Source organism: Drosophila mauritiana, chromosome 2R, assembly GCF_004382145.1.
Source record: "Drosophila mauritiana strain mau12 chromosome 2R, ASM438214v1, whole genome shotgun sequence".
In the NCBI taxonomy this organism is placed as follows: Eukaryota; Metazoa; Arthropoda; class Insecta; order Diptera; family Drosophilidae; genus Drosophila; species Drosophila mauritiana.
Genome location: NC_046668.1, coordinates 17531319 through 17556607, shown reverse-complemented (window position 1 = coordinate 17556607; position 25289 = coordinate 17531319). Strand labels below are relative to the sequence as shown.

General features: G+C 42.2%; 1 protein-coding gene across 6 annotated transcripts in view; it reads right to left on the bottom strand.

Annotated features, from left to right (window-relative positions):
• LOC117135529 (mitogen-activated protein kinase kinase kinase kinase 5) overlaps positions 1-25289 on the bottom strand; it is a 48159-nt gene that overhangs the window by 13428 nt on the left and 9442 nt on the right. For all 6 annotated transcript variants that reach the window (XM_033295792.1, XM_033295796.1, XM_033295797.1 and 3 more), the window contains exon 3: positions 1373-1793. In XM_033295792.1, coding sequence (XP_033151683.1) covers positions 1373-1793 — 421 coding nt within the window. The remainder of the gene's footprint in view (positions 1-1372; positions 1794-25289) is intronic.

The following is a 25289-nucleotide window of genomic DNA, read 5'->3' as shown; positions in this document are numbered from 1 at the left end:
TGGAAGTTGAAAGTCCCTGTGATGACGAGCGAAAAAATGTTGGCTCATGCAAATCATCGCTGCTTCGTCTGTTCGTCCTTAGATTGCAAGTTGTCATGACAAACTACACCCCCTTGCAGGCCACCATCCCCATTTTTAAGCCGCACATGGCTTGTGACTGATAAGTTCCTATTTACATTCAAATTGCGTATACGCCACGTTGCCCCGGCATCATCGTCTTAAAGCCCACGGCAGGCATTTTAAATTAGATAGCATGGTGAGGGAAAATACATCAAAAAAGGATTGAGGATACCTTAAACAATTTTGTATCACTATTTCCATAAAGATATTTATTTGAGTTACCATAAAGTCTTTCATAGTTGCTATCAAACAATTTGTAATATTTTTTTCGTGTATCTCTTTTAGAAAATATCTTCGCTGGAATTGAGAAAGCAGCTTAACGCTGCTCATTGCAGCAGAAAAGCTGCAGGAAAGCTGAATTCTATTAGTGGCGAAAATACTTAGCTGAAGTGGAAGGAGGGAAAGGTTAAATGCGACTTTGAATGCTCAACAGCCCACAAAAGATGTGGCCACGGAACTAAGACTCTCGACTCTCCAATTGGGACATTTTTCACAAATTATTTGCTTTTGTGCTTCAGTTTGGGACGTTGACAACAAAGTTGGGCGGAAAACTCCCTCCATTTCTTTTCCCCTCCCAGGATGGCAAACAATGAGCCAGACTGGCCACCTGCTGGTCAGCTACTTTTTGTCCAGTAAGTCTCCCCCAGTCGTTTGCTTCTTGTATATTTTTTTTCGTCGCCTCCATTTGAAATATTCTTCAAATTGAATTGTTCCCTTTGGAACCGCCGCCATCGTTTTTTGATTATATTTGAGAATTCCTTGCAGGAGCCATTATAATGCTACTCCTAATTGAATTGCATTCAATTGGAGATTCCATTCAGGGAATGGACCGCATTTCCAAGTGCTTGTGGAATGGAACCACTCGGACGTATACTTGATTTTCCCTGCCGTGTCTAATTTTCATCTTTCCTTCCTGTGTGTTACTTTCTGTTATTTGTGCTTTGTCATTTCTGACAGCTGCTCCATGGGTGAGAAGCGTTTAGAAGCGTTAAACGCAATTGTTGCTCCTGTCAGGACACTCTCCTCGCATTTTTCTGCTTTGATGCTTCGGTTTGCTGGCCACAAAACAGCATTTCATAATGATAAACACTTTGTGTGGCAGGACACCTTGCCCCGCCAATAACTTTAATTCTGACTTTGTCGGCGAAAGTCCTTAATGCCAACTAATATTGCAGATGTCTCTTCTACTAATTGTTGTGCTGAACAATCATTTTCCTAAAATATTTTTATGTAAAATCGATTGCTCACTCACCTATGAAGCTCTTGCGTTTGTTAATTGTGGCCGTGATCTGCGCTGAAACGCCGAAATCCGCCAGCTTGACATCGCCGTACTCCGTCAACAGGATATTCGCGCCCTTGATGTCCCGGTGCATTTTGCCCATGGAGTGCAGGTACTCGAGTCCCTTGAGAGTCTCTCGGCACATGTACGCGATCTGGACTTCGGTGAGGGGACCGGTTACCTGGTAGATATCCTGCAGACTGCCACCACCACAAAACTCCATGCAGATCCAGAGTTTATCCCTGCGCAGGTACGAGCCATAGTAGGCGATGATGTTCGGATGGCGGCAGTCCCTCATCATGATGATCTCCTGCTGGATAATCTGTATATCGTCGGAGGGCTCCAGCTTGATGACCTTGATGGCAGCCAGCTCATTGCTCTGTATTCGTTTCGCCTGCAAGAAATCAGAGAGATTGCCTTGAATCAATACCGATGGTTCTCAAAAAGTCAATGAAAATATGGAGATTATGTGGGGGCATTTTGAGTGCCGCTGGCGGGTTGGAATTTTTGATTGGCTGCACACCTGCAGCATCTGGGGCATCGCCGCTCTGTTCATCTTCATTCATGCAAATATTCCTGCTCGTTTTCAATAAATTTTTAGCGCGCGCTCTTGCACATAAAAATGCATTGTAACCACTTCACAATTTCACCACCCCCAGCCCCCAAACAGGCAATGGTCCATAGTATTTGCATAGAACAATCGCCTGCAGGTTGAGTTCTTCCCTCCCAAAATCCCTCCCAAAAACCATATCATCGTCGGCGTCATCAAGTGGAAATCTGCGAGTGGCTGCAAGGAATATTAAAAGGTTGCCAGGCAAGACGGCTGAGTTAAATCGGTTTTATGTTCCCTCCTCACTGTTGAACAATGAATAATTGTGCAAAAATAATAATAACAATAGCTCGGAAAAACAGAATTATTAAAATAGAACCCAAAAATACACAAAGCTACACCTGTAAAGTGTAATTTTAACATGCTGTTGTACAGGAAAACGAATGAATGAAAGAACAATTTTTCAAAAGTGTGTATCTGAGAATTTAATAGCCCCACATAATGCAGATACAAATTGCAATAGAAGATAAACGAGAAAATATTGGGTGATTAATCATTTAAGATAAATAAACATTTTCAAGGGAATTTATCGATGTTCTTAAATAAAAGATGATTTAATACAGGATTTTCAGTACAATTTTAAGGCTTTTAGTGCTGTTCTTCTGATCATTAGGCCCAAACGTACTATTTTGGCCAGGAAGTGGCCGCTGTGACCAGTAGATTCCATTAAAGACTGGCTTTTCGCTTCGAAGGCTCGCTGCAATAATTTCGCTACGGTTCGCTTCGTTTGTGTTGAACCAAAGTAGGGGCAAGGGGCAGTAAGGGTGTAGTGGGGGGCAGGTCCTTGGAGGACATGAAGTTGAAGCAGCGCACTGACTGAGTAGGAGATACACCCACGCAGGGACAACAATGCATGTGGTATCCACTTTCAGCCCTTCACCTGCCATCCGGCTACCTTTATCCTTGACGTCCGTGTGCCTGTGTACGTGTACACGATTCCACCATTTATCCCTGCGTCATGTACTTTATACGCCCACGCCACTTTCTCCTCCTTTCGCCATCTCCTCCCGCCCACTGTGTGCTTTCTCCGCCTTTCCTCCTCCGCAGAGCTCTTATTTTTATTTTCGTTGCATTTATTATTCAATGCGGTAGCTCCAGCTCACTTGTTTGTCTTCCCCGTGCAAAAGTGTCTGTCTGTGTGTGTGTTATTTTTTTTTGCTATGATATCTTGCTCGACTTAATGAAGATAAAGCGATTTTTATTGCACTGCAGCAGCTTCAATCGAGTTTAGTTTGTTTATTTTTGCTTTGCTTTTTTTCGCAGCTGATTGCTTGTCCTTGCTTCTCTGTACCTCGTTTCCCATTTGCTCGTCCTGCAGGCAGCATTGTTGCATTTTTGATGTTTTTATTGCAATCTGGGCTGGCTTCCAAAATGCTATGCCATACTTTATCGCAGCAGGTCCTCCATATCCTGCTGCCCTCCACCGTCTCTGTCTGTGCGGCATATTCCCTTCTCTGTCTGATTTTTCCCATTCCAGTTGACAGGCGGCCATCGTCGGCTTTTCTTGTTACTCATCTTGTTTATGGTAAATAAATTATGCGTGATTTTTAGACAAGTTCCCTGCGGCTGCCGGAGCACAAAGATGAAAATGAAATGTGTTGAGGCAGCAGCAGCAAGCTGGAAATGGGGAAAGGGGAGTGGCGGCATGCTGTCCCGCCCCCCAATCCGTTTCCCCTCTGCCCAACCACTCAGCTGTGGTAAGCATAAAAAGCTGCTGATATGCACAAGCCAAAAAGGGAAAGGAGCTGCTGCTTCTGGGCTTCTGCTTCGATGGCTCGAAAGGAAGCGAGCACAGCACATCCTGCCATCCTGCTATCCTGCTATCCAACTATTCTGCCATTCTACCATCCTGCCATTCGTGGAGCCCAAGATGCAGATATGCTGCATCAACAAATTTATAATGAGCTGCGCCAACGTCAACGTCTTCGCCAACATTTTCGCAGGATTTGCCCGGCGCAAAGTGCAGTGCTGCAGCGCTGCAAAAGTCATGGCAAACAAACTTTTAATGACTTATTTCGGGTTCAGTTACAGGAGTCAAGCTGCGATTGATTCCGGCAGCACTTGACGTATTTATTTTAATTAAATTTGCATTAAATCATTGTCCGAGGCTCGTTAAGGAGTCATTTCAATACGGTAATTATTATGGAAATATGCGAAGGGAAGAGCAAATTTACCCCGTAATGTATGCTACACTTTTCACGCAAGCCGAGATGTAAGCAATCAATGAGGATCATCAGTGGATGGGTGGCAAGTAGGGTGGTTGCATGGCTACGCCATTTCCTGTGTATGCGTGTGTGTGTGTCCGGCATGTAATCGTTACAATTTCCGACATATGCTCATATGCATGAGCAGGCCAAGCGGACCCAGGAGCAGCATATCCTTCCTCCTGCCTCTTTGCTCCTTCCTTTGCGGCTTTTCGCATTGGGCAAAAAAGGGTTTACTTCTCCACGGCATTCTCCCTTCCGCTTTTCGCCCTACTTTTCACATTATGTCCGTAATGGATATTACGCGTTAAGCCGGAATTTTTCATCCTGCATTGTTTGCTAATTGCATGGGCAGGCGAAAAAGTGTAATGTTTATAAAGAACCACGAACTCAACATGTCCAGTATTCAGAATCTCATTTTCTTCGCAATTGTGATTACCCTATAATATTATTAAATTAAATAATCTGCTTTCATTTTTTTACACCTTTCACAATTTTTTATGCATACCCATTACAATTTACATACCAATCAGGTGTAATAAAAAATATGGACCCATAAGCCATCGATTTAATTTGAATTACATACATGCTTTTATGTCACATCTCTTTATGTGATTTGAATAAAGAAATATATATTTATGTTCTTATTCAAGAAAAGCATTGAATATTATTTTAAATATAGAATATTAAATGGTAGAATTATATATAAATAAATGGAATTTCGTAGGACTCTCTTTCTTGTTTAAAAATTGATTTTTTTTTCTTTTTTTTAGACCCAACATATATGGTCGGTTTTAACTTATTTTGTTTAAAAAGGAAAAACTCCGTAATACTGGATGTTTACTGTGCGCCGTGCAAAAGGTGGGTCATTGGCCACTGGACACGCAGGCTTAATTTCATTTCAGGGCTTTCACGGTGAAATTAATTTAGCGGACCAAAATGAAAAGCGCTTAAAATTGTACAGCTCAAAATTGTGCACGTCTCTTCTGTCTCCGTCCCCCCCCTCGACCTCATTCATTTGTTTTGCATTTGACGGAAATAATTTATGATTTAATTCGAGAAAAGGTCGCGCTGCTGCCAGCCCCAAATTGCGATCTTAATTCAATTTGAACGGAAAATTTAAATGCACTTTGTTCTTGCTCACGTACAATTGAAATTGAATTACGTTATTGATCGGCCATCTCAGTCCCCAAATTTCGCACTCCTCCATAAACGAACACTTGATGCCGGACGGAGCACTTGAGAGACTTTTTTCGAGCGACTCAGATAGCTTAAATTAGCCACTCGAGTTTATCGATGAGCTCGCAATTTCCCAGCAATTTTCACGCAATGCCAAGAGCACAATATAAAAAAAATTGGATGGCCCGGGGAATATCTCAAGTGGCTCCGGGGGTCCCTGGGTCATTGCCAAGGGACAACGCTGGCATCTCGTCGAGCGTTTTTCAGTCCGCCGGAAAAGGCGAACTACCAGGCGGTACAATAAATGGGCGGGAAATTGAACAAATTTGTCACTCGGCGAGACAATGGGCTAATGGTTCAAGGGCTGACCAAAAAATATGCGGCAATCAATCAATCAAAATGCCCAATCGATATTGGATGAGCATCCGCAGTCTATGTGTGCTTGAAACGATAAGCCAAACTACACAGGAAATAATATAAGTATCTATAAAGTAATAAGTACTTAAAAGGAAAGTTACTTAAACAAAACTTATACCTCTGTCCGTCCGTTGTATGTCCGTATAAATGTCGAGATCGCTCTGAAGCTACATTCACTAGTTTTTGCATTAATTGGAATCAAAAATTCAATATAAGATTCTGTATAATATATTACGAATATTGTGTGTACATAAATGCAACGAGATTAATTCATTTTCGAAAATATGTTGTTGAAGTCTCGACTCTTCATTTACTCGATTTCACACTCACTATGTTCTTTTTGCGCATAAATCTGTTTCCACAGAACTCGGTTATTTGTTCCAGGGCCTATCCCAACTGATTCAACATTGCGAGCAATAAAGATGGAATTGTGCAATATTTTCATGCAGCGCACAAAATTCAGTGTTTGTCGGTGGCACGCCCACATCAATGCCTCCGCCCACGCCAAATATAGAACAGTTCCTTTTTTCCATGCTCTTTTTGTTTCGGCTTCTTTCGCAGCTTATTTGGGAAAAGCTTCTTTCACTGATGTTTTCTGTTTTCCGATTTCGGCTCCCCATTTGCCACATGTACGAGTACTTTTCGCCGCAAATATTTGCCATTTTTCGCTGTCGGTTTTGTCGGTTAATGCGGGCATTATGTCAGCTTTCCAAATTGTTTATTCGCGCATTTGGAATGGAGTGGGCTGTGCTCCAAACCTCCCCTTTAAAACCACCCACCCCTAGCTGGGTGGGTGGCAATGAACCACAAGTTCTTTATGCCGCATTTGAACCCCGCATGAACCTCCGGAATGCATGTGCAAAAAATGCAGCTAAATATGCCTTTGGTTTAATTGCGAGATAATCCACATTCGGACTTCTGTTTAGCATGCCGCCATGAAATATGCAAACTCTTATCGCCGACACTCAATAAACAGTTAAAAACCACGCAGAGCGGAAAATGAAACGAAAATATGCTGGGAAAACGAGCGACCCGATGGGTGGTGGGCGGTGTTTGGTCTCCGCCTGCTGCCATGCGATAATGTGTATAATGAGCGGTACACTTGAACGAGGCGCCAGATAAAAACGAGTTAAATATGACGCAGAAAACCAGACACTGAAAAGAGACAGACGACGCGCGAAAAGGGGAGACAGAAGGTGAGGTCTGCAGACAGACAACAAAGATAAAATTGGAGGCAACCAAAAAAAAGAAAAAAGGGGGAAAAGGGAAGGGGGAAGGGGGCAAATGGGGCGACACAGGAACAAAATTGCCAGAGTAGTAATGAGCAAAATGTCCAGTTAACCCCCGTTTAGTCGAGTGCTTTGAACCCTTTGGCTGGGTCATTAGCACCCCCTCTTTTTAGCCCCCCACACACGTGCTTATGTCTCTGCATATCACCCACGTGACTTGGCGTTATTAGATCCATTATTGTTTATGATTTGCATGTGAGCAGCCAACCAAATGGGAAAAAGGCGAGCCAACGAGCAGACGCAGCTGCCATATTTATTTTCCACTTAAAGGCTTAGAGACAGGGTTTCTTTTTTCGAGATACAAAAAGGACACATGCACAATAATTCTATTGTTTCATGAGTAATTTTGCCATTACATTAAATTACTTTCAAATAACAAGCACAATTATTTCAAAAAACCCATAAGAATTATACTATATTATAAGCTTTAAACATTGAACTTTTGCAATTAAAATATGAAAGTATTACATATTTTTTTTTAGTGCATACAGTGGGTCACGTAGAACCAACAATGTTGTTTTTAATGGCGAAATGGCTTTTCACTGCAACGAAATGTAACTGACTCGAACATGAGTTTTCCATTCAGTCACATGCAAGTCCTTCGAACTGTTGTCCTGGTCAGTGGGACAATCTGTGCACCGCCCACCCCTTTCGAAACCCTTGCCCCTTAACCCATGCACGCCCCTGGCTGTGCTCCACTTTGAGCGTCTCTTGATTAACCGTTTCACAGTTATTAATGGCTTCTACAGTCGCCGTCTTTTTTTTGTTTTTTTGTTGCACATCTACAGCTCGTTTACAGTGTGTTTTGTGTTTATGTGTTTATGTGTCACATGCTGTACATCTGCCTTCCTGCTCGTTTTCTCGCTGTCTATCTCACTTCCACACTAGTGCAGCAACAGCAGTTCAAACAACTTTGGTTTGCTTAAAGCGGTTCCCTCATTCTTACACTGCCATTTTGTTGGTATTCACTATGCTGACCCACCGCAAGCGTATGTGCACAGAAAAAAAATTCGACCATAATGGGATTAACAAATGTCAAGAGTTAAAAGAAAGAAATTTCGGGAAGAAAATATATATTTACAAGGCACTTTTGTGACAGAACTAAGTCCCTTCTGCATTTTACAGCTAGCTCTTTAAAATTTGTATTATTTTTCTTACAGTGCATCTACTTTGTATCTCCGTCAGTTCTCCACCCGCCACGTCCAGCTCGTGCTATTTGCTTTTAATTTCCACCGTTTTCTGCACATCATTCGCGACGACCTCATCGCCGCCATCCATCTCTACCATTCACCATTAGAGCCGGGGCATCTGGAGCCCCATCTTTGAACTGGTGGGCGTCTCAATCTCGTATATTAGGGCTAATATTCCGCTTCGTTTGCCGCTGTCCGAACGGAATGTTTGTTTGGCTCGCGTCGGTCAACAGGTTCAAAATTAGCGCTTTAATTTCATTTCGAGAGCTTTGCTCATAAATTCCAATAAGTGCCCGAGCTGAGGTCTCTTACTGAGTGGGCGAAAGAGGGGCACGAAGACCCTCTTACCCGGTCATCGAGTATTGGGGCAGGGAAAATGCTAATTGAAAATACAATATCATTTAAATTTAAATTAGTTCTCGAACAAGGTCGAAAATCCGACTCACGAGGGGAGGTAAAACTTTTATAGCCACTCAGGTGAAGGTCAGAAAGGGAAAACCCATCATCATCATCATCAACATCATCCAATGTTTCTCTGTATCTATTGCACTTGTCATAACACAGGCACATCACGTATACGACGAGTATGCGGTTGCCAGCGAGCAAAACCTTTTTGCCATTTTACGCCCACTTGCACCTGCCGTTAGTTATCAGAATAAAAGTTTATCATTGCCCAGACCGCCCCTACGGGGGCGCCACAAAATTTTTAACGAACTGGTTTATGCATGAGCTACTTTTGTCGTCCAACATTATGCATTGACAACATGTGGGGAGGCGTTGGGTTGTAGGCCGACAACCTTAACCGACATATGCGGAAGGTACACGGGGAAAAATGAATATTAAATCGGTCATCCATTGGGTAGTTATCATATAATACTTAACGCTTGAAGCGCACTTTACTTTCTTCCCTTTACTTGAGCATTGAATGAATGGATTGCCAGAAGAATCTCCGTATTCCTTGCACACAACCAGTAACTGATAATATTATTTATTCATATTATAATATTATTATCTTCATTCTAGGCCAGCATATAACCGCGTCTAAGTTTCGCCCTCATTCCTCACCACTCCAGTGTTTCCGTTTTCGTTTTCTGGTTTTCAAGAGGATTTTTGTGTTTTCTTGAAGGATGTTCACTCACCTTTCAACTCGCTGCATAAATGCATGAGCTTCGTGGGATTCTGCGGATGGGCATGGGTTAGGATGCCCAAAGTGAACCCTTCACCTGCACCTCATTAAGTCAGTCAGCCAAAGTTGTCGCACATTTTGCATTCAGCTAAACTAATTTGCTCTGGTCGAGTGCCACGCCCCCCTGTGTCAACTCTCTAGTGTGACACCTCAAGCACATACACACACACACACATAAACTCACACCCCTGGGGAGAAAACACAAGAAACTTTACAGGTGACAGTCGACCCGGGAAGGAGAAGAAGAAGCTGCTTGGCCAGGACGATAGTTAAAACAGATTCAAGTGGCTCAGTTTTGTTGCATGAATTAAAGTTTGCTCTTCTCTGCTGCGCCACGCCCCCTTCATCTGGTAAGCTAAGTGTTGCCGGCTTTTAGGCGACGTCCCGCCGGATGTCCGTTTCTATAGCGAATTCGTGTAGCGACTGCGAATTAAGCGTTGGGGGCACAGAGAAAGTAGAAATGGAGGTGGGGCTCACAGCGAAATGCGACGCAAAATAACACTTTTTTTTTATTTCAGTTGAAAGGGCTTAGAGATCCTCCTCTAGCTTTTTGTAGCATCAACTCTCCTCCCTGGAAATTCCTATCCATTTCTCTCCTGCTTTACGACCAACTCGGTTCGATGGTACAACGTGGCGTATGATTCATTTTTGCATGTGTTTCGATTTTTAAAGGGAGCTATCATGGGGGCGGGGCATTAAAGGGTGGCGAGTACAAATTTCCTTTTTAGCACCAACATTTTTGCTGTCGTTATGGCGCGGGCCATAAAAGAAAAATCGAGCACGCTGGCGTATTTCAAATGGAAGCCAAACGTAAAATGGATGATTAGCTGTGCGAAAATTCATTTGGCCATAAAAAGCGTTCACTGAACTCGGGCAAATGAAATAAAAATGGCTCGAAGAATTCGCATTTGAGAAAAAGTTATAATAATACATTAGCTGTTAATGAATTTTAAATTGTAATTGAACATATTTATTAAATTATTCTCATTTGCAGCAGCATACGATTTATACTCTTTGATAGAAAAACATTGTTTGATTTTAAATGCAAAGCTTTCTTTGCGAACAAAAATTAATTACCATAATTGTATTGAGTAAATATGTTATCAATAAATGAAAGGTTTCAACGGAAACTAACATAAATAGGTAAGGGTATCTTGCGATTTATTAGGCATTTATTAATTTGGTTTAGTTTGTATTATGGTAAATCTAAGGAACATTAAGGACCCTTGATTCTTGGAACCCATCGACGCAATTTCCTGTTTCAAATCTTAGGGTAAGCCCCAATCCCTAAGCTTTTGGCTCCATTTGGCAGCGTCCAGCTTCAATTAGTCGGCAAATTAGACTACGACAGGCAAGGGACAAATGAAATTGCTGACCTCAAATCCTGGCCACGCACGCAACAATCCAAGAGGCTGCAGGATATGGACGAGGATTACGACTGAGCCTGGGCCCAGACTGAAACCGATGCCAAGAAATGTGCGTGGGAAATGGCAATAGATGGAGAGACTAAAAGGAACGTGTGTGTGTCCGTTTGGCCAGAAGGTGTTTCTTGTTTTTTGGCCTGTTTCCTGCCTTTGAACCGGCTTTCCTTATGCCCAATGCAAGGCTTAGTACAACGATCTGACAGGCATATGGCCAAGGAGCACGGTCACGATCCCGCAGGATAATCATGTAAATTAAATTATGCTTTTCCCATGCATATTAAACTACAAATCGCACGAGGATTACGCCGCCAAGCGGAATCCAACTGGCGCACAAAATAAATGTGTCCCCACAAGAAGGTCGACGACTTAGGAGCCAACAACAAGCACTCTAATGAAAATGCTTAAGCGAGAGCTCTTGGGGGTTTCCACCGCCCTCGTCAACTTGTTGGCCCCACAGGCAGCGACGTCTTTTGTCATGACGTTGATGGAATTAAAATAATTTCTCTTGGCAATTTTCTCCTTTTCCCTTGCGTTCACCTTTCCCAGCTAAATTGTGGCTTTTCCGTCTGCCGCGGCACCTGAGTGTCTGTGCTTAACCCACTCTCGCCCCCCGTTCACCTTAACCCGCCGCAGTGCCGCAGATTCCACGCCCATTTTCCAGATTCAACAACTATCAGCTGCGATTGAACGACTTGATGGTGATGAGGTTGTGACTGCAAATTTGTGACAATGTTGCGTGCTTCTGGATTCCAATACACAGGACGAAATATAGGTATGTAGGTACTCCAACTTAAATGTGCATATTAAATCGAATAATTTAAAGGACTAGCAACATTCCTTAAATTACGGTTAATATCATATATTAATACTGGTTTTATTTTCATTGCTCTCTTTTTTATTTGCCATGTGCACTTTATCTGTTTGCGAGTGGCGTGGCTGAAAATAGCGCGGAATGGCAACAATAATGTGAACGGGAAAACCGGGAAGCGGACTAAAAACAGCCAGCGATGCGTTTGCGGTCAGCTACAAAAATAGCAGGAGAATAGCAGAACAGCAGGCAGCGGGCAAAAAGTGACGTCCTGGGCCGACTGAAGGAATTGGGTCAACTGCAACCGCCAGTTGGCAGCAGCTGCGGTTGCATAAACTCCACGCTCCCAGCCCGTTCGATTGCCATGGGGTGTTAAGTGTTAAAGAAGGAGAAAGAGTAGAAGGCTGGGTACGAATTTATCACCTCCATTGCATAAATTGATAAGCAATTTCCAGCAGCTGACGCGGAGGAAGCAACTTCAATGCAATTGCCGCACGGGAAATACAAAATACGCCATAAATTTCCAGCTAATAAAGCAAAGTGCAAAGGGGCAGGAAACTGCGAATCGGGCGGATTGAGTAGCCTGACCAAATGAAATATTCATGGGCTGGCGATAACTGGACCATCGCATCGTTCCACCTGATGACAGTGTGGCGGAAATTTAATTTATTTACCCCGCCCGAGCAATCGACAGCAGCCGTGTCGAATGTATCTTGCAGATACACATTGCCGCTCATTGAGTGCCTGCCTGCCTGGCCTATTACTTATTTTTTTATCGACGGCAATGCCAAGGCGCAATTTGCTCGTGTTGTAATCATCAATCGCAGGCTGATGGTCAGACGAGCCACCACCAATCAATTGCTATAATCATAAATGGCTTATCAAGCCAACGAGACGAGCGAGGAAATGGGGAATTTGTCTGGTCCTACGCATTGCCAATATACGTATTTCGCTCAGACATTGACACACGCCTGACTGAATGAGTGAGCTTCTGAGGACATGGAAGAGCAGTAAGCCTTGGCCTCCTGGCCTTCCTACTCGTGCCTTCCAGCTGCCCATCAGCAATCTGGCGAGCATTGCAAATGTGTTAAAGTCTCAAGGATTTCGTGTACTTCTCGGAAAAAGCAAAGCGAGCAACGGAAAATCTCAGCCAAAGTGGAAGTGGAAGACATGACACAGCTAGTTTGAGTGCTGCTGCACTCGAAAGTTTGCCCCATAAGATATTCTCTTTCTGCGAAGAATTGAATTTCCAGTTCCTCTTTATTTCATTTACCTGCGAACACTTTAAGCTCAAACAAAAACGGCTTTAGTATTTAATAAGTTTCAATGGAAAATTTAAAAGATGAGTATTTTCATCTGCGATGCAAATTTATATTACAGATTTTTTTTTGCACACTTTTTGGTTCGAGTGTGGCTTTCCCTATCATCCATCCATCCATCGGTGTGTTTGTCATTCGCCTCAGGCGCAATCAGTTTCAAATTTTGCGTAGTTTACTTTTTACATTTCAAGCTGAAAATTGAACAACCAGCGGGGGAGTCGAGGGATTTGTGTGAGAAGGGCAGCCTCCTGGAATTTCCCCCTGAAAACTATCCGGCAGTAATCGATGTAGAGAGACACTGGGGGTGAAAGGAAGTCGAAGTCATTGGCGGCACTCTGCGGGAGATGTTTGTCGTGCACTTGCAAATCGAATTTATGGCCAGGGGACTGAAATGGATGTGCTACAAGGATCTCCAAGGTGCGATGGCAGCAGGAGCAGGAGCATCCGCATTAGCCGGCCCTGGTGCAGCTGCTCCCAAAACGAAACGATATCGTATAGCCCACATCCAACATCCGCATCGAAGCCAATTTGGGTCCATCGTTTTTTAAACTTTCGCTAAATTGAATTTTTTATTACGTAAATATTGAAGTAGCTGCGCGTCATTGTGTGCGCGTTACACTCTCCTTGCTCCTTCGGTTATCCCTATCCTACTTTCTCGCGTACTTTCTCCGCCTCGCGTCTCCTAGTGTCCGACATTTGCTTTTTGCTCTTTCGCCTCGCCAAGGATTTTCGCACGAACGCCCACGACAAAGTGCTGGCGCCAAAAAGTATGCTATAATATTTAAAGCTCACGCAAGCAAGCGAATTCCACACTTGTCTCTGCTTTTTTCTTCTCAGCAAGCAGATTTTCAATACAGTTTAATATAGTCAATATCAACTATTACCTGAAATAATTTAATTCAAGCAATTTGCAAAAGTGTGCAACAATTAAATTCAGAAAAAAATGGATTTTCTAGCATATATGACTAGACAGCTAAATCAATTCTTTTAAAGCATTTCTTTGCACATTAGCTAACTTGTGAAAACGAATAAGTTTTTAATGAATAATATTTATTACTATTTTTTTTTTTTTTTTGAGTGTATTTGCTTCTTTCGCGACTTTGTGCGATTTTTATTGGCCAGCAAAGTAGCAGCAGAGCACGCAGCTGTAAGATGAATAATAGAAAAGGATTGCCCAAACACGAATACTGTAATAGTCGAAAACGTCGACCTTGTCCATCAGATGGCAGTTCAATTAATCGCTAGCCCGGAATACCCGCAATATTCAGCGGTTTCACGTCGCCGGGCAAGATAAATTTATTTATTTATAAATGCGCTTATCTCGACTGTCCGACCCAGAGAAATGCCTTTGATTTATGGGTCAGCTATTTGTTTCCTTTCTTTTTTTTTTGCAACAAAGAAACCAGACAAATATTAAGGGGTGATGGCCAAAACGAAAGCAGCAACATTCTTTTTCACACATTCGACTGGGCTAGTAAGTCCATTTGCGAAGCGAAAGCCCTCAATTAAATGGGTATGCACATCATCAGTATCAAAGTATCCACGTCATTATCGTTCCCATTGATGGCACCATCGTTCCCCATCGATTTTTATGGTGATTATCAGGCGCTCGCTCTGCTTGGGATTTTCCAAACAATTGAGCCAATATTCTAATTATTTTCACTGCTCGCAGATTTGGCACACAGAATCAAGCGATAAAACGCGTGCGAACTCAAGTGCGGAAAATGTGAAGAGGAAAAGTGGAAAGCTGAAGTGAACAAAGCAAACGGGAGAGAAATTAGTTTGTCGACAAGAGTTGATTGAGATTGAGTTGGTTTTTCGATGGAGTGCCACATACATACATATATACAGCTCATAGCCCTTCAAAAATGAACTGACTAACTGCTGAAAAGTCATCGTTATGGAAAGCATAACACACACTCATTCTTATTCGGATTCTGATTCAGATTCAGATTCAGATTCAGATTCGCTACTCTAGTTTTGAAGAGTTTGCCCAGATTGCTGCACATTTCTTGCATATTTCATGACCCTTTTGTGCCTCGGAAAAATAATGAATTTTTCTCGCTTTTCGCCGCTGTTGTTGCTGATGTTTTAGTGCATTTTAGATACGTTGGCCAGGCCACTTTTATTGTTGCTTTTCGCGATTTTCCATCGCTGGGCGTTGGGCCCCCAGCGTTCGTTCCCCAATTTTCCATGCTCCATCCCGCTCACCGCCATTTCCCATTGTCCGTTTGCAGTTTCCTGCTGACTTTGCCATCGCCAATGCTGGTTGTCCCCAGTTGCCGGCGGGAAAATTGCAATTTAATTAAGCTGCTCGACTTGCTCAGTTTACTATCCACGCCCCGGCGAATTCCCCACTTTACCATGCAATTTTTCGGGTCGCAGTTCAAATAATTTCGATCGTCGAATTTGCCGCCTTTGAAGTGCATAATTAAAAGCAGACTCTAAACTGTAAACTCGCTAGAGGACAGTCTGGAATGGCCCCAAGTCCACTTTAATGTTTTCAGCTTACCTGTAACGATAGGAAAAATGGTGGAAAATTAGATTTTAGTAGCTTTTTCTCATCTCTTGCACCGTTGTCGGTCCCACTTGTCGGATGTCGCACTATAGGCTGAATGGTACCTTTTTGTGGCCAAAAATACATTTTTCAAAAGTCCGTAACACTAAGTTTTGATTACGCCATTATGTTAGTATAAGATTAGACTTTAGTGTTGGGTACCAGAAACAGTACGGGACCGTTCGGGACCAGTGCCGTACTCGGACCCGTACTCGGTCCCGTACTCGGGACCCCCTTTTTCCCATCCATCACAGCGCATACATCGACCTTTTGCATATTTTCTCGCTTCGGTTTTAATATAAACAAATTTTACTTCATAGTCTCTCCACTCTTGGTATAAAAAAGAATAAATAAAAATATTGAGGCACAACCAACTGTTTGTTTACGCTGTGCGCATTTTATTTTTGGATGAGTGGAAGAAAATAAGAAAAAAAGAAAGAATCACAGCGTAGTACAGATACATTCTTGGCTCTTTCTACCCGGTATGTGTTTGAACGCATTTCTCGCATTGCTCGCCACATGTTGAGCCTCAATTGATTGCGAGTTCCATAAATGCCATCCATCCAGACATCCATCTTTCCATCCATCCATCCATTGAAGTTGATGTCTGAATGTGTGTTCATCAGGAGCGAAAAGTTTCAGCGGGACATTATACTAAACGATGCTCCAGGGAGCAGCACTTAAACCACTTAAAAACTTTAAATTGTCTTATCGGTCGTCAGCAGCGATAGACAGCAACAAAAACTAGCCTCAATTTCAATATACGTTCAAATAAAGGGTATAAAGGGGAAAAACCGCAGAAACTTGTTCGCCCTAAAGTATGAAACACACAAAGGGGATTATCCTGTTTGTATGTTAGTTGAAGATGAGCACGTGACTTGTTGGCATTAAGTGTTCTTGTTTGGCCAATTATATTTTAAAAAACTATAAAATTACAGTTAAGGTTTCTCATATCAAGAATGTTAAAAAAATGGAAGGCAAAATAAGGACATCAGTTTACATCACGCTGTCACCTCTATCGTGCGTGTCTGGTTTTCAAACAATTGGGAAAATTAGTACAAATGGCCGTGCTAGACGAACAAAAAACAATCTACAAAAAAAAAAAAATAGAGCGAACAAAGCTGAAAAACTCGGTTTAAAATGAATGGACAGCGGGAATTGGACAGCGGAAAACTCGCAAAAATGTCATTTGAAAGTGTCCACAAACGGGAATACCCGCCATTGTGAAAAGCCAACCAATTTTGGCGAATAGACGATGGGATTGGGGTAAAAACCAGCTGAAACAAAGAACTAACGCCACCACAAAACAGACAGAAACTGACTCAGTTTTCCACCCGTTTCTACGTCCCTTTTCCCCGATCTCGCAAATGATGACAAATCACACACGCAGACACATGTAAATAAAGTTATTCTGTGGCGACATTAGAACAACGCTGTGGAAATTGGGACTAAAGTGTCGCACTTAATTACTTTGGGACCGCAATCATCAAAAGATACAACGTCAACACCACTGGAACGATTCTATTGCAACTCACAAAATAACCAGCTGTATTGCAAGTTCTTCCGCCAAAAATGCAATAAAAACTTTTCGATTGCTTTCGAATGACAAATAAAAGATATAAGTGCAGAACGCTAATATATTTGCAAACTTAGATAAGCTGTATCTTTTGAGTACTGAATGACTTCTAAGGCATTGTTCTATGCATTTCCAGGATCCATTGTTTTCTTCCAGGAGTTCATCGTCCTTGCCATCAATTAGAGAAGGAAAAAGTTTCAAGTCCCAGCCAACAATATTCTAACTACACAGAAGAAGTTCCGTTTTCATTCCTCAATTGCACACGGAGAAAAAAAGTTTCTATTAAAACTGTGATAAAAGGATACTATGCTTTAAAAGGATACTAAGGATGTGTATACTTTTATAAACATTATTAAAAACAGGAGTTGTTTTTTTAATTGCATACTTCTAGACAGCTTTAGATCTAGACTTTTTTTGCTCTCCATTTTTCTTGCAAGCAAAAGTTAATTTTCCTCGTCCGATTGGACTACTTTAATTTAAATAATATATACTCTTTTCTGAGTAAAATTCCTATTGCTGTTCACCTATTGCAGACGGTAGTTTCTGCTCCTCGGGTGCCTCCATTGTTATTGGCATGCCGAGGAGGAGCTGGGCTTGCGTGCTAAATTACCTTTCTGGCCAGCAGGACGCGCGCTTCCTGTTCCATTTTCTGCTCCTTGTCTGGCGGGAAGCTTCGTTTGCGTTATTAATACAGTTCCGTTCTAACCCATTTTGTGCTCGGGCACGAGAAATAGTGGCGGCTTCTGCGCCATTTCATTCTTTATCGATTTTAGCCTTTCACCGATTTTTCTTTGTTTCTTGTTTTCTTTTTTAAGACACACCCTCAGTGGTCGTAAATTATGCAACCTAGTGGGTAATAAGCAGCTCGCATGATGTTTTTGGCCCACAATTCAGATTTACGGCCACCAACTGTCCAGACTGGCAATTAAAACTTACGCTTCCGCCTCGGAGCGTTCGCTTTGATGGCCGGACACGGATGGAGCTCCAAGGGCCTCGGATCAGCAGTCGCATCAATCAAATTATACCTTTGAGCCGGACCAACTTTGCCGAGCCGATTTTCCCAATTAGCGCGAACAGCGTAGAGTCCTTGCCCGCCAGCCTCTTCAGCCGATTAGGCCAGACTGTTTGAAATGTTTGAAATGGGCGCCCCGAAAAGTTGCAGATTTAATTAAACCGAATTTAAAATTCAATGAGCGCAACTTTTTTCTCAAACATAAGACCGAAATCAAATCTGTGCTGGTCTAAATTCATGTATGCAATATCTTTTTACACGGGAAAATATAAGATACTCAAATGAAATGAGTTTTTTCCGCATAATATACCTAAACTACTATTAAAATATTGGCACTAAATAAATCAGTTTCAAGCCCGAGATTTCGTTCTTTCACTTAATGAGTTTTCTTAGAATCAACAGGGAAATTTGTGGCAAATTGTGGAAAAACGAATCGGGGGAAGGAAAACAAACCAGTTGAAAAAACAGAGCGGAAACGTCCTAAACGAAACGAAAATGGAAAAGGGAAAATTACAAGAGGAGTAAATTAATTTCGTCGGTGAAGGATTTTCCAGTCATTCTCTCTCTCTCTCGTCGTCTCTGTTTTTGGCCTTTGTGAGAGGACCTGGTCAGTAGGAAGGACTTCGGGGCTGGCCACAAGCTCCTGGGCTCCCTAATTGCCCCCGAAAAGTGGAAGGAAGGGGAAAATTGCATGGCGGAAATGGAAAACGAAGCACAAGAAGCGAACTGTAATGAGTTCGATGAAAGGATCTCGCGGCGACTTTTTAATTGAACCCGCTTGCTCCTCTCTTTCTGTCTCTCATGGTAACTCTTTGCAATTTGTCAACGTTTCTGGTGGCAATTTCCGCCTCATGCTTTGCCGGCTTATGCCTTTCGATCATCGTGAGCCTTTTAAACTAATTGAGTTCATGTTTTATTAATTGGCCGGCTCAAAGGAGCAGTCAACCGGGTCCAGACACGCTTTTCCGGCTACGGCTCGGTCTCGTAAATAAACGATTAGCAAAGGGGACACACACGCACGCATGCAACAAACTTTGCCGGAGCATCAAAAATGTTAGGTGAAGTGGAAAGAGTCTGGAAAATCCTAGTACCACACGGCTAGTGAACTCGTTGACCCTTAAAGCTGGAATGAAGTCGACGAGTTCCCACATTAAATGTTTGGAATTAGGACCTCCACCTTCAACGTTTCCTGGCCAGCCTGCTTGTGCAACGCACAATTCAATTAGCCAAAACTAATCCCAGTGCCCAACTCTTTCCAGTTGCCGTTTCCGGTACCTATCATCTATCATCTGTAAGCCAGCTCAAAAAGGTATCAACTCTCCCGCACACTTAGCCCAATTGCAATCATAGTACAGTTGCACACTGTGCAAAATTAGTCAGGAAAAGGATAATAAAAAATATAAAAAATATGGTACATAAACATAATACAAAGATAAAAACTTTAAATTATGTAAAATATATTTTATTTAAACTGCACAATTTTTCTTGTTGTGCAAAGCAGTCGTTTAATTCCTTTTTTCGAGTTGCAAACCCAAGGTAATAGAAAAAAGGACAAACATGCAGACACACAGTCAAGTGCTGGGCAAAGTTTTTGCTCCTCCTGGAAAAGTTTTTGAGCGAACAGCTACAAATACAAACCGATGGCTAGAATGGAGCCATCAAAGCAGTCCACTATCCCTGCTCCTTTCTCCGAGCCATTGGCTTTATGCATATTATGTTTTCCGCCCCCTCACTCTCCGCCTGTTTTTTCTGTTAGCCTAGTTCTCATTTTGTTGTTTTGATTCTGCTGCCCGCCTAGAAAACATTTTCTACAAATTGAATATCATTTGCAGCAGCTGCGAGCTTTTCCCGGCAGTTCCCCCTTCCCTAGGCCCTTTTTTCGACCTGCTACCTTCCAGTTTTGTGTAGCGACCTGGGAAAATACTTTAATTACTTTTAGTCATCGGGGTGCGCCCACCTGCTCTTGGACCCGTTTAACGCCTTTCGTTTGGCAATCAAATTGAAAAGTTCAACTGCAAAAAGGGACCAACACTCTTTTCAATGTCCTGCGCGAGGGATACCAACTCGAAGCCCCAAAGGCCGAGCCGACCACCCACTCCATTCAATTGAGTCGAGCGAGCCGGAACGTTGTCGAAATATTAACAAGTTGGGCACAAATATTCAAGAGGTTTGGGCTGGGTGGTCTCGTTGAAGGACCCTGCCTCCTCCATCCTGTCGACGTTCTCCCCCACTGCACTTGACAGGAAACACGTGTAAAAAAGGTAACCCCAAGCCAGGTGTGGAGTTGGGGTATGCGGTATGCTAGGGATCTCATTTGGGCGCCACTTGGCCTTTGGCAACATGCATGCACGGGGGTGAAAGGTCCTTGTCCTTGCCCCTTACATTTACATGTTCCCTTCGATGGCAAATGGTATTTGAACATCCAGAAAATTTACGAAATTCACTCTTTACACTACGAACTTTGTCACTCTGAATAAATTCGACCCTTTCACCTCAAGATATTTTTCGAAAATTGGCACAGCAGGTGCATGTTATGGAAAATGCATAAACAGCATGAAAATCAGTGCAACACATGCGAGCAGAATTAAAATTGCCTGTTTACCATGTATGTTGTGAATCAAGTATATGATATAGACACTTGAAAAAAAAAACAGCAATGAAATATATGTACATGAATTTACCCAACTGTGGTTAATGCTTCTAACAGAAGCTTATTCTCTTCGCTAGTTTTGTTTTTCTTTGTTATACACACTTCAATTTACTTTCCGGAGCAGTGCTTCTAAATAAATAGATGCACAAAATGCACAAAATACGTTTAGCATAACAAATTGAATTGAATTCTCCGAGCGAGTGTCATTGATGGACTAACAAACACACACGCACACATAACCACACAGGAAGGATAATAGAAGTAGACCGGAAGTTGCCGGCAAAGATCTGTAGTCATCAATAAACCATAATCAGCTTAGCAAACTGGACATCAAACTGCCAGGGAATTACGATGTGACATTAGCAGCGAACAAAGAGTTTGTTTCATCTCTCGACGGGCCAACGGGGCGCATTAAAGTTGCGCATACGCCTCGTGTGGCATACGCAATGCAATTAAGGCAGGGTTATATAAATGGCAAACGTTGTTTTGTCAACATCGTCATTCCCCCCTATCATCACCATAGTATACACTCCCCCCCCTCATAAGCATATGCTAATTTCCTTGTTTGATGCAAGCTCTCCAGCAAGAGGTGACTCAATAGCTGGGGAGCCAGTGAATGAGCAACTGAATGAATTTCAAGCACGGTTCTTGCTCTCTGGCTTAATATGCCAAGCGATAACATTTGAGGAGGGTGTTCCACGGTCTGGTATCTTGGTCTCTACACTCCGCAGGGAGAAGAATTGGTGGGGCTGGGCTGGGCCGGGTGGGGAAGCATAAACTGGGAATGCCAATGGCACACTTTCAGGCCCCCAGACTGCCAGACCATGTGTGAATGTTGATGCGTGTGCACCCGCCTGTACTGAGTATAAGTACCCATACAGACAGTAAAAGATAACATCAAGGCAGCCACGCTAATTGTTGTTGCTTTGTTGACTTTGCCATCGCTAATAGAGGTGAGAGCGTGAGTCACGACAATCACTAATGTTAAATTGAGTTTTGAAATTTATTTTAGATATAGTACTTTTCAAAAATTGTCATAAATATGATGAGCCATTTCCTCTACTCTCTTTTTGGTTGAAAAATGCGCTGTGTTTTCCAATTTTACATGCGTTTTATCATACCCTTTCGCTTTGCACACCTGTCGAATGTCAACTTTTATCACTCTTCGCCTTCCCATTCTCATCAATCACATTCGAAACGAACCAGCAAGCACCACAAGCACCCACCAGCAACTCAAACCCCCATATTCCACCTGTTTGTCACCTGCCGCCGGGTGGCTCCTCGGGCAAATGGAACGTGACCATTTGACCAACGTGCCGAGCATTGGGACTCAACAAAATGCGTTAAGAGAAGGGTTTGGAGCGGAATCCGATGTTCTTAACGGTTATTGCGTTTTAAGACAGCAAACAGTTCTCGGCTGCCATAAATTCATTGAAAGTGCCTCCGACTCATAATTCAAGATTAAGCTCAAGGAGAATTTGAAAACTTTTCAGCTGCCCACAGACCCACTACCGCGCTCGACTATTTCCCAGAAAATTTATCAGCTCCGGCGGCATTAAATGGCAAGTGCTTAACACAAATCCAGAACTTTTCCCGCTCCATTGACAATATTTTCATAAGATTTACTATTTTAATATTTACTTTTGGCGCCACAACAAATCGGGGAGAAATAAAATCTTATGGCCAGTTGAAAATTTCACTCGCTTTTTGAAATTGATGTTCCGGAAATATGGAAAGGGAACAGATGTTCCAGGCAATTATTTTTCAGCACGGAAAAAAAGTTATAAGGAGCCATTTACAATTATTACAATACTATATTTATTACTCGTTTGATTTAATAATACATACTTTACTATCATGTAGGTCAAAGTACATTAATTTCTTTGTCCGGATTCTAAGCAATTGCTAATTACTGACATAAAGTAATATCTAAACGCTATTAATGTTCCTTGATAAGTGAGTAGCAGTCGCTTGGCAACATATATTGATAATTTCTCCCTGTGTCGATACCAATTCCAGTTTTTGCCAGAATTGATATACAAAAGCGATACAAGGGAAATTGATTTGCAACTTGAATAGAAGAAAAGCGGCCAGCTCACCTGCCGCAAAAAGGAAAACATTTATTTTCGAGATCAGCAATCGGGAGCTTCAAGATTGAGGACGAACCATATGTACATTATTGAGAGGCACACAAAAATGTTTTTCCATCCCGGAAGCGTTGGCAGAGGAAAGGAAAACCCAAATCAGAATTCATTTTCCACCTGCCAGCGGAGATAGGAGTTGTGCCAAAAACGGGGCCAGCAAAAAAAAAAGGGCGATGGAAGTTCGGTTTCAATTTGTTGGAAAATAGAAAATTGCATAATTGAGGGATTCCTCGCTGTGGGAGTCACAAAAGCTAAAAAATAGGAACAAAAACGGAAAAACACAGCAACTGTGGTTGGGCGCCTCCTGCAGCTCTGATGGAAATTCCCATTTCCACATTTCCCCCGCCCGCAACTGCAACTTCCGCCCTTTATTTCTCTCTTTTGTTTCGGCATTGTTTGTGAAATATTGGTCAGCGGTTTTCACTCTTCTGGCCTTTTTCCCCCTCCCCCTCTCTTCATCCTGCAGGAATTTTTACCCAGCCCGAAACGAGAGCAAACGTTATTATGGTTGCCTGCAACGTGAAATATTTGACAACAGTTTCGGGGTTTTGCATTAAATTACGTAATGTTTTGGAAAAGGAACTTCATCAAGCTGTTCGGCGCAGTTGAGGGCATAAATCAAACGGAAAAACTGGGAGAAAACTCAGCTTTTCACGCGGAGGCGCGACTTTCGTGAAAAGCTTCGCTTCAGGGCAGCTTCATCATCGTTTAACGCTCGCTGGTCGTCATCTGTCATGAATGCGGATTGCCGCAAGTAGCTCAGTTCGCAATTTATATTTCACTTTAGCTTGGCTTCAGTTCAAGGTCACCTTGATAGCTGCTTAAAATAGAAAATTCGCAAAAGAATTTTCATTGAATAAAACATGGACACAAAAAGTAAGTAGAATATTTTTAAAATAACTAAACTTTATATTAAGTATTTTTTCCAAACCTCCTCAAGACCGAAGCCTCCCCGACTACCGTCCCTTTGTCCGCTCTTTCGTTTTAATGAAGCGCATTTCCCTGGCGCAAACTTTGAACTTGAGGCAAACAATGTTCATTATGGACCCATGGAAAACTCAACTCAATCCAGCGGGGAGAGATCAAATGAGATGGGGTAGGGCGGGAAACCCCCTCGATCCCTCGATGGTCGCTGGCAGACAAAGGCACATAAATTATTAGACGAGGCAAAAGCTTTGCTAAAGACTTTTTATTTGACTTGAAGTTTCCTTTGGCTCATTTCACTTCTTGTCTGCTGCTTATTCGTTTCTTTCTCTGGCCATTGCCATTGTGCTCTCTGGCTCCTAGTGACCACTTCATTTTTATCATATTTTTTCTCCACACTTTCATGGCTACCAACTTTACCCTATCATCTGTTCTATAAAGTTTTTTTCCCCCATTTCGCACTCCGTCTGTTTCATTCTTGTACGGCTTTTTATGGTTCCTATTCGAAGGCTTAGACTTGTTTGTCAATTTGGCCAGCAAATGTGTTACCCATTAGAAATAAACCCCCCTTAAGGCGCCCCCCCTTATCATCCATTAATGGATGTTCTCAGTTTTTTTCCACTTCTGTTTCACTTTTGACGCACATAAGAAAAAATACAAAGCGCGAATAGCAAAAAGTAAGCTTAAAAGTACCAAAACTTGCTAGCGACTTAAGGCGAATTCCATTAACTAATTGCTATTGCACACATACACAGAGAATTTCTAAATTCTAAATTGATTCATCATGCGCTACAATTAGTAAACAAGTTAAAAACTGTAAACAAGTAACATAAAATTAAGTTACAAACATCTACAATAGATAAGGATATCTAAAATATTTTCTGAATATATATCAATATATATCAGAAAGTCATTTAAATAAACACCAAAAGCATATTTTTAAACTTTTTAATTGAGTAAAAAGGGCAATCACTATGACATTTCTCAGAGTGTAGAAAGAACTCGGAGATTCTACTCACATTTGGAAACCCTAAGAGCATTTATCGTTCTGTTTCTATAATTCTTCCTTCTCTCAACCCAGGAAAAAAAGTTTATTTCAAGCGCAATTATTTCGCTTAATTGTGTTTCTGTGTCTACTACACTTATTCCCCATCCCTTTCACTCTGCATCTTCCATTTCGAGTTTGTCAACAGTTTCGTCACGCTTGTGGCTCCTTTTCTCTTTCACATCTCTTTGCGGCGGCCTGCCTGCCATAATAATTTTCATAATTTCGTCATGTCTCCCTCAATTAAAGTCAGTTTAGTGTTATGCGGTTTACGCTCAGCACAGAATTTCTCCGCCCGCAGGGGCGGCAGTGGATTTCGTCACTCATTAATTATGCTCGGTGCCGGCCAGTTCTCG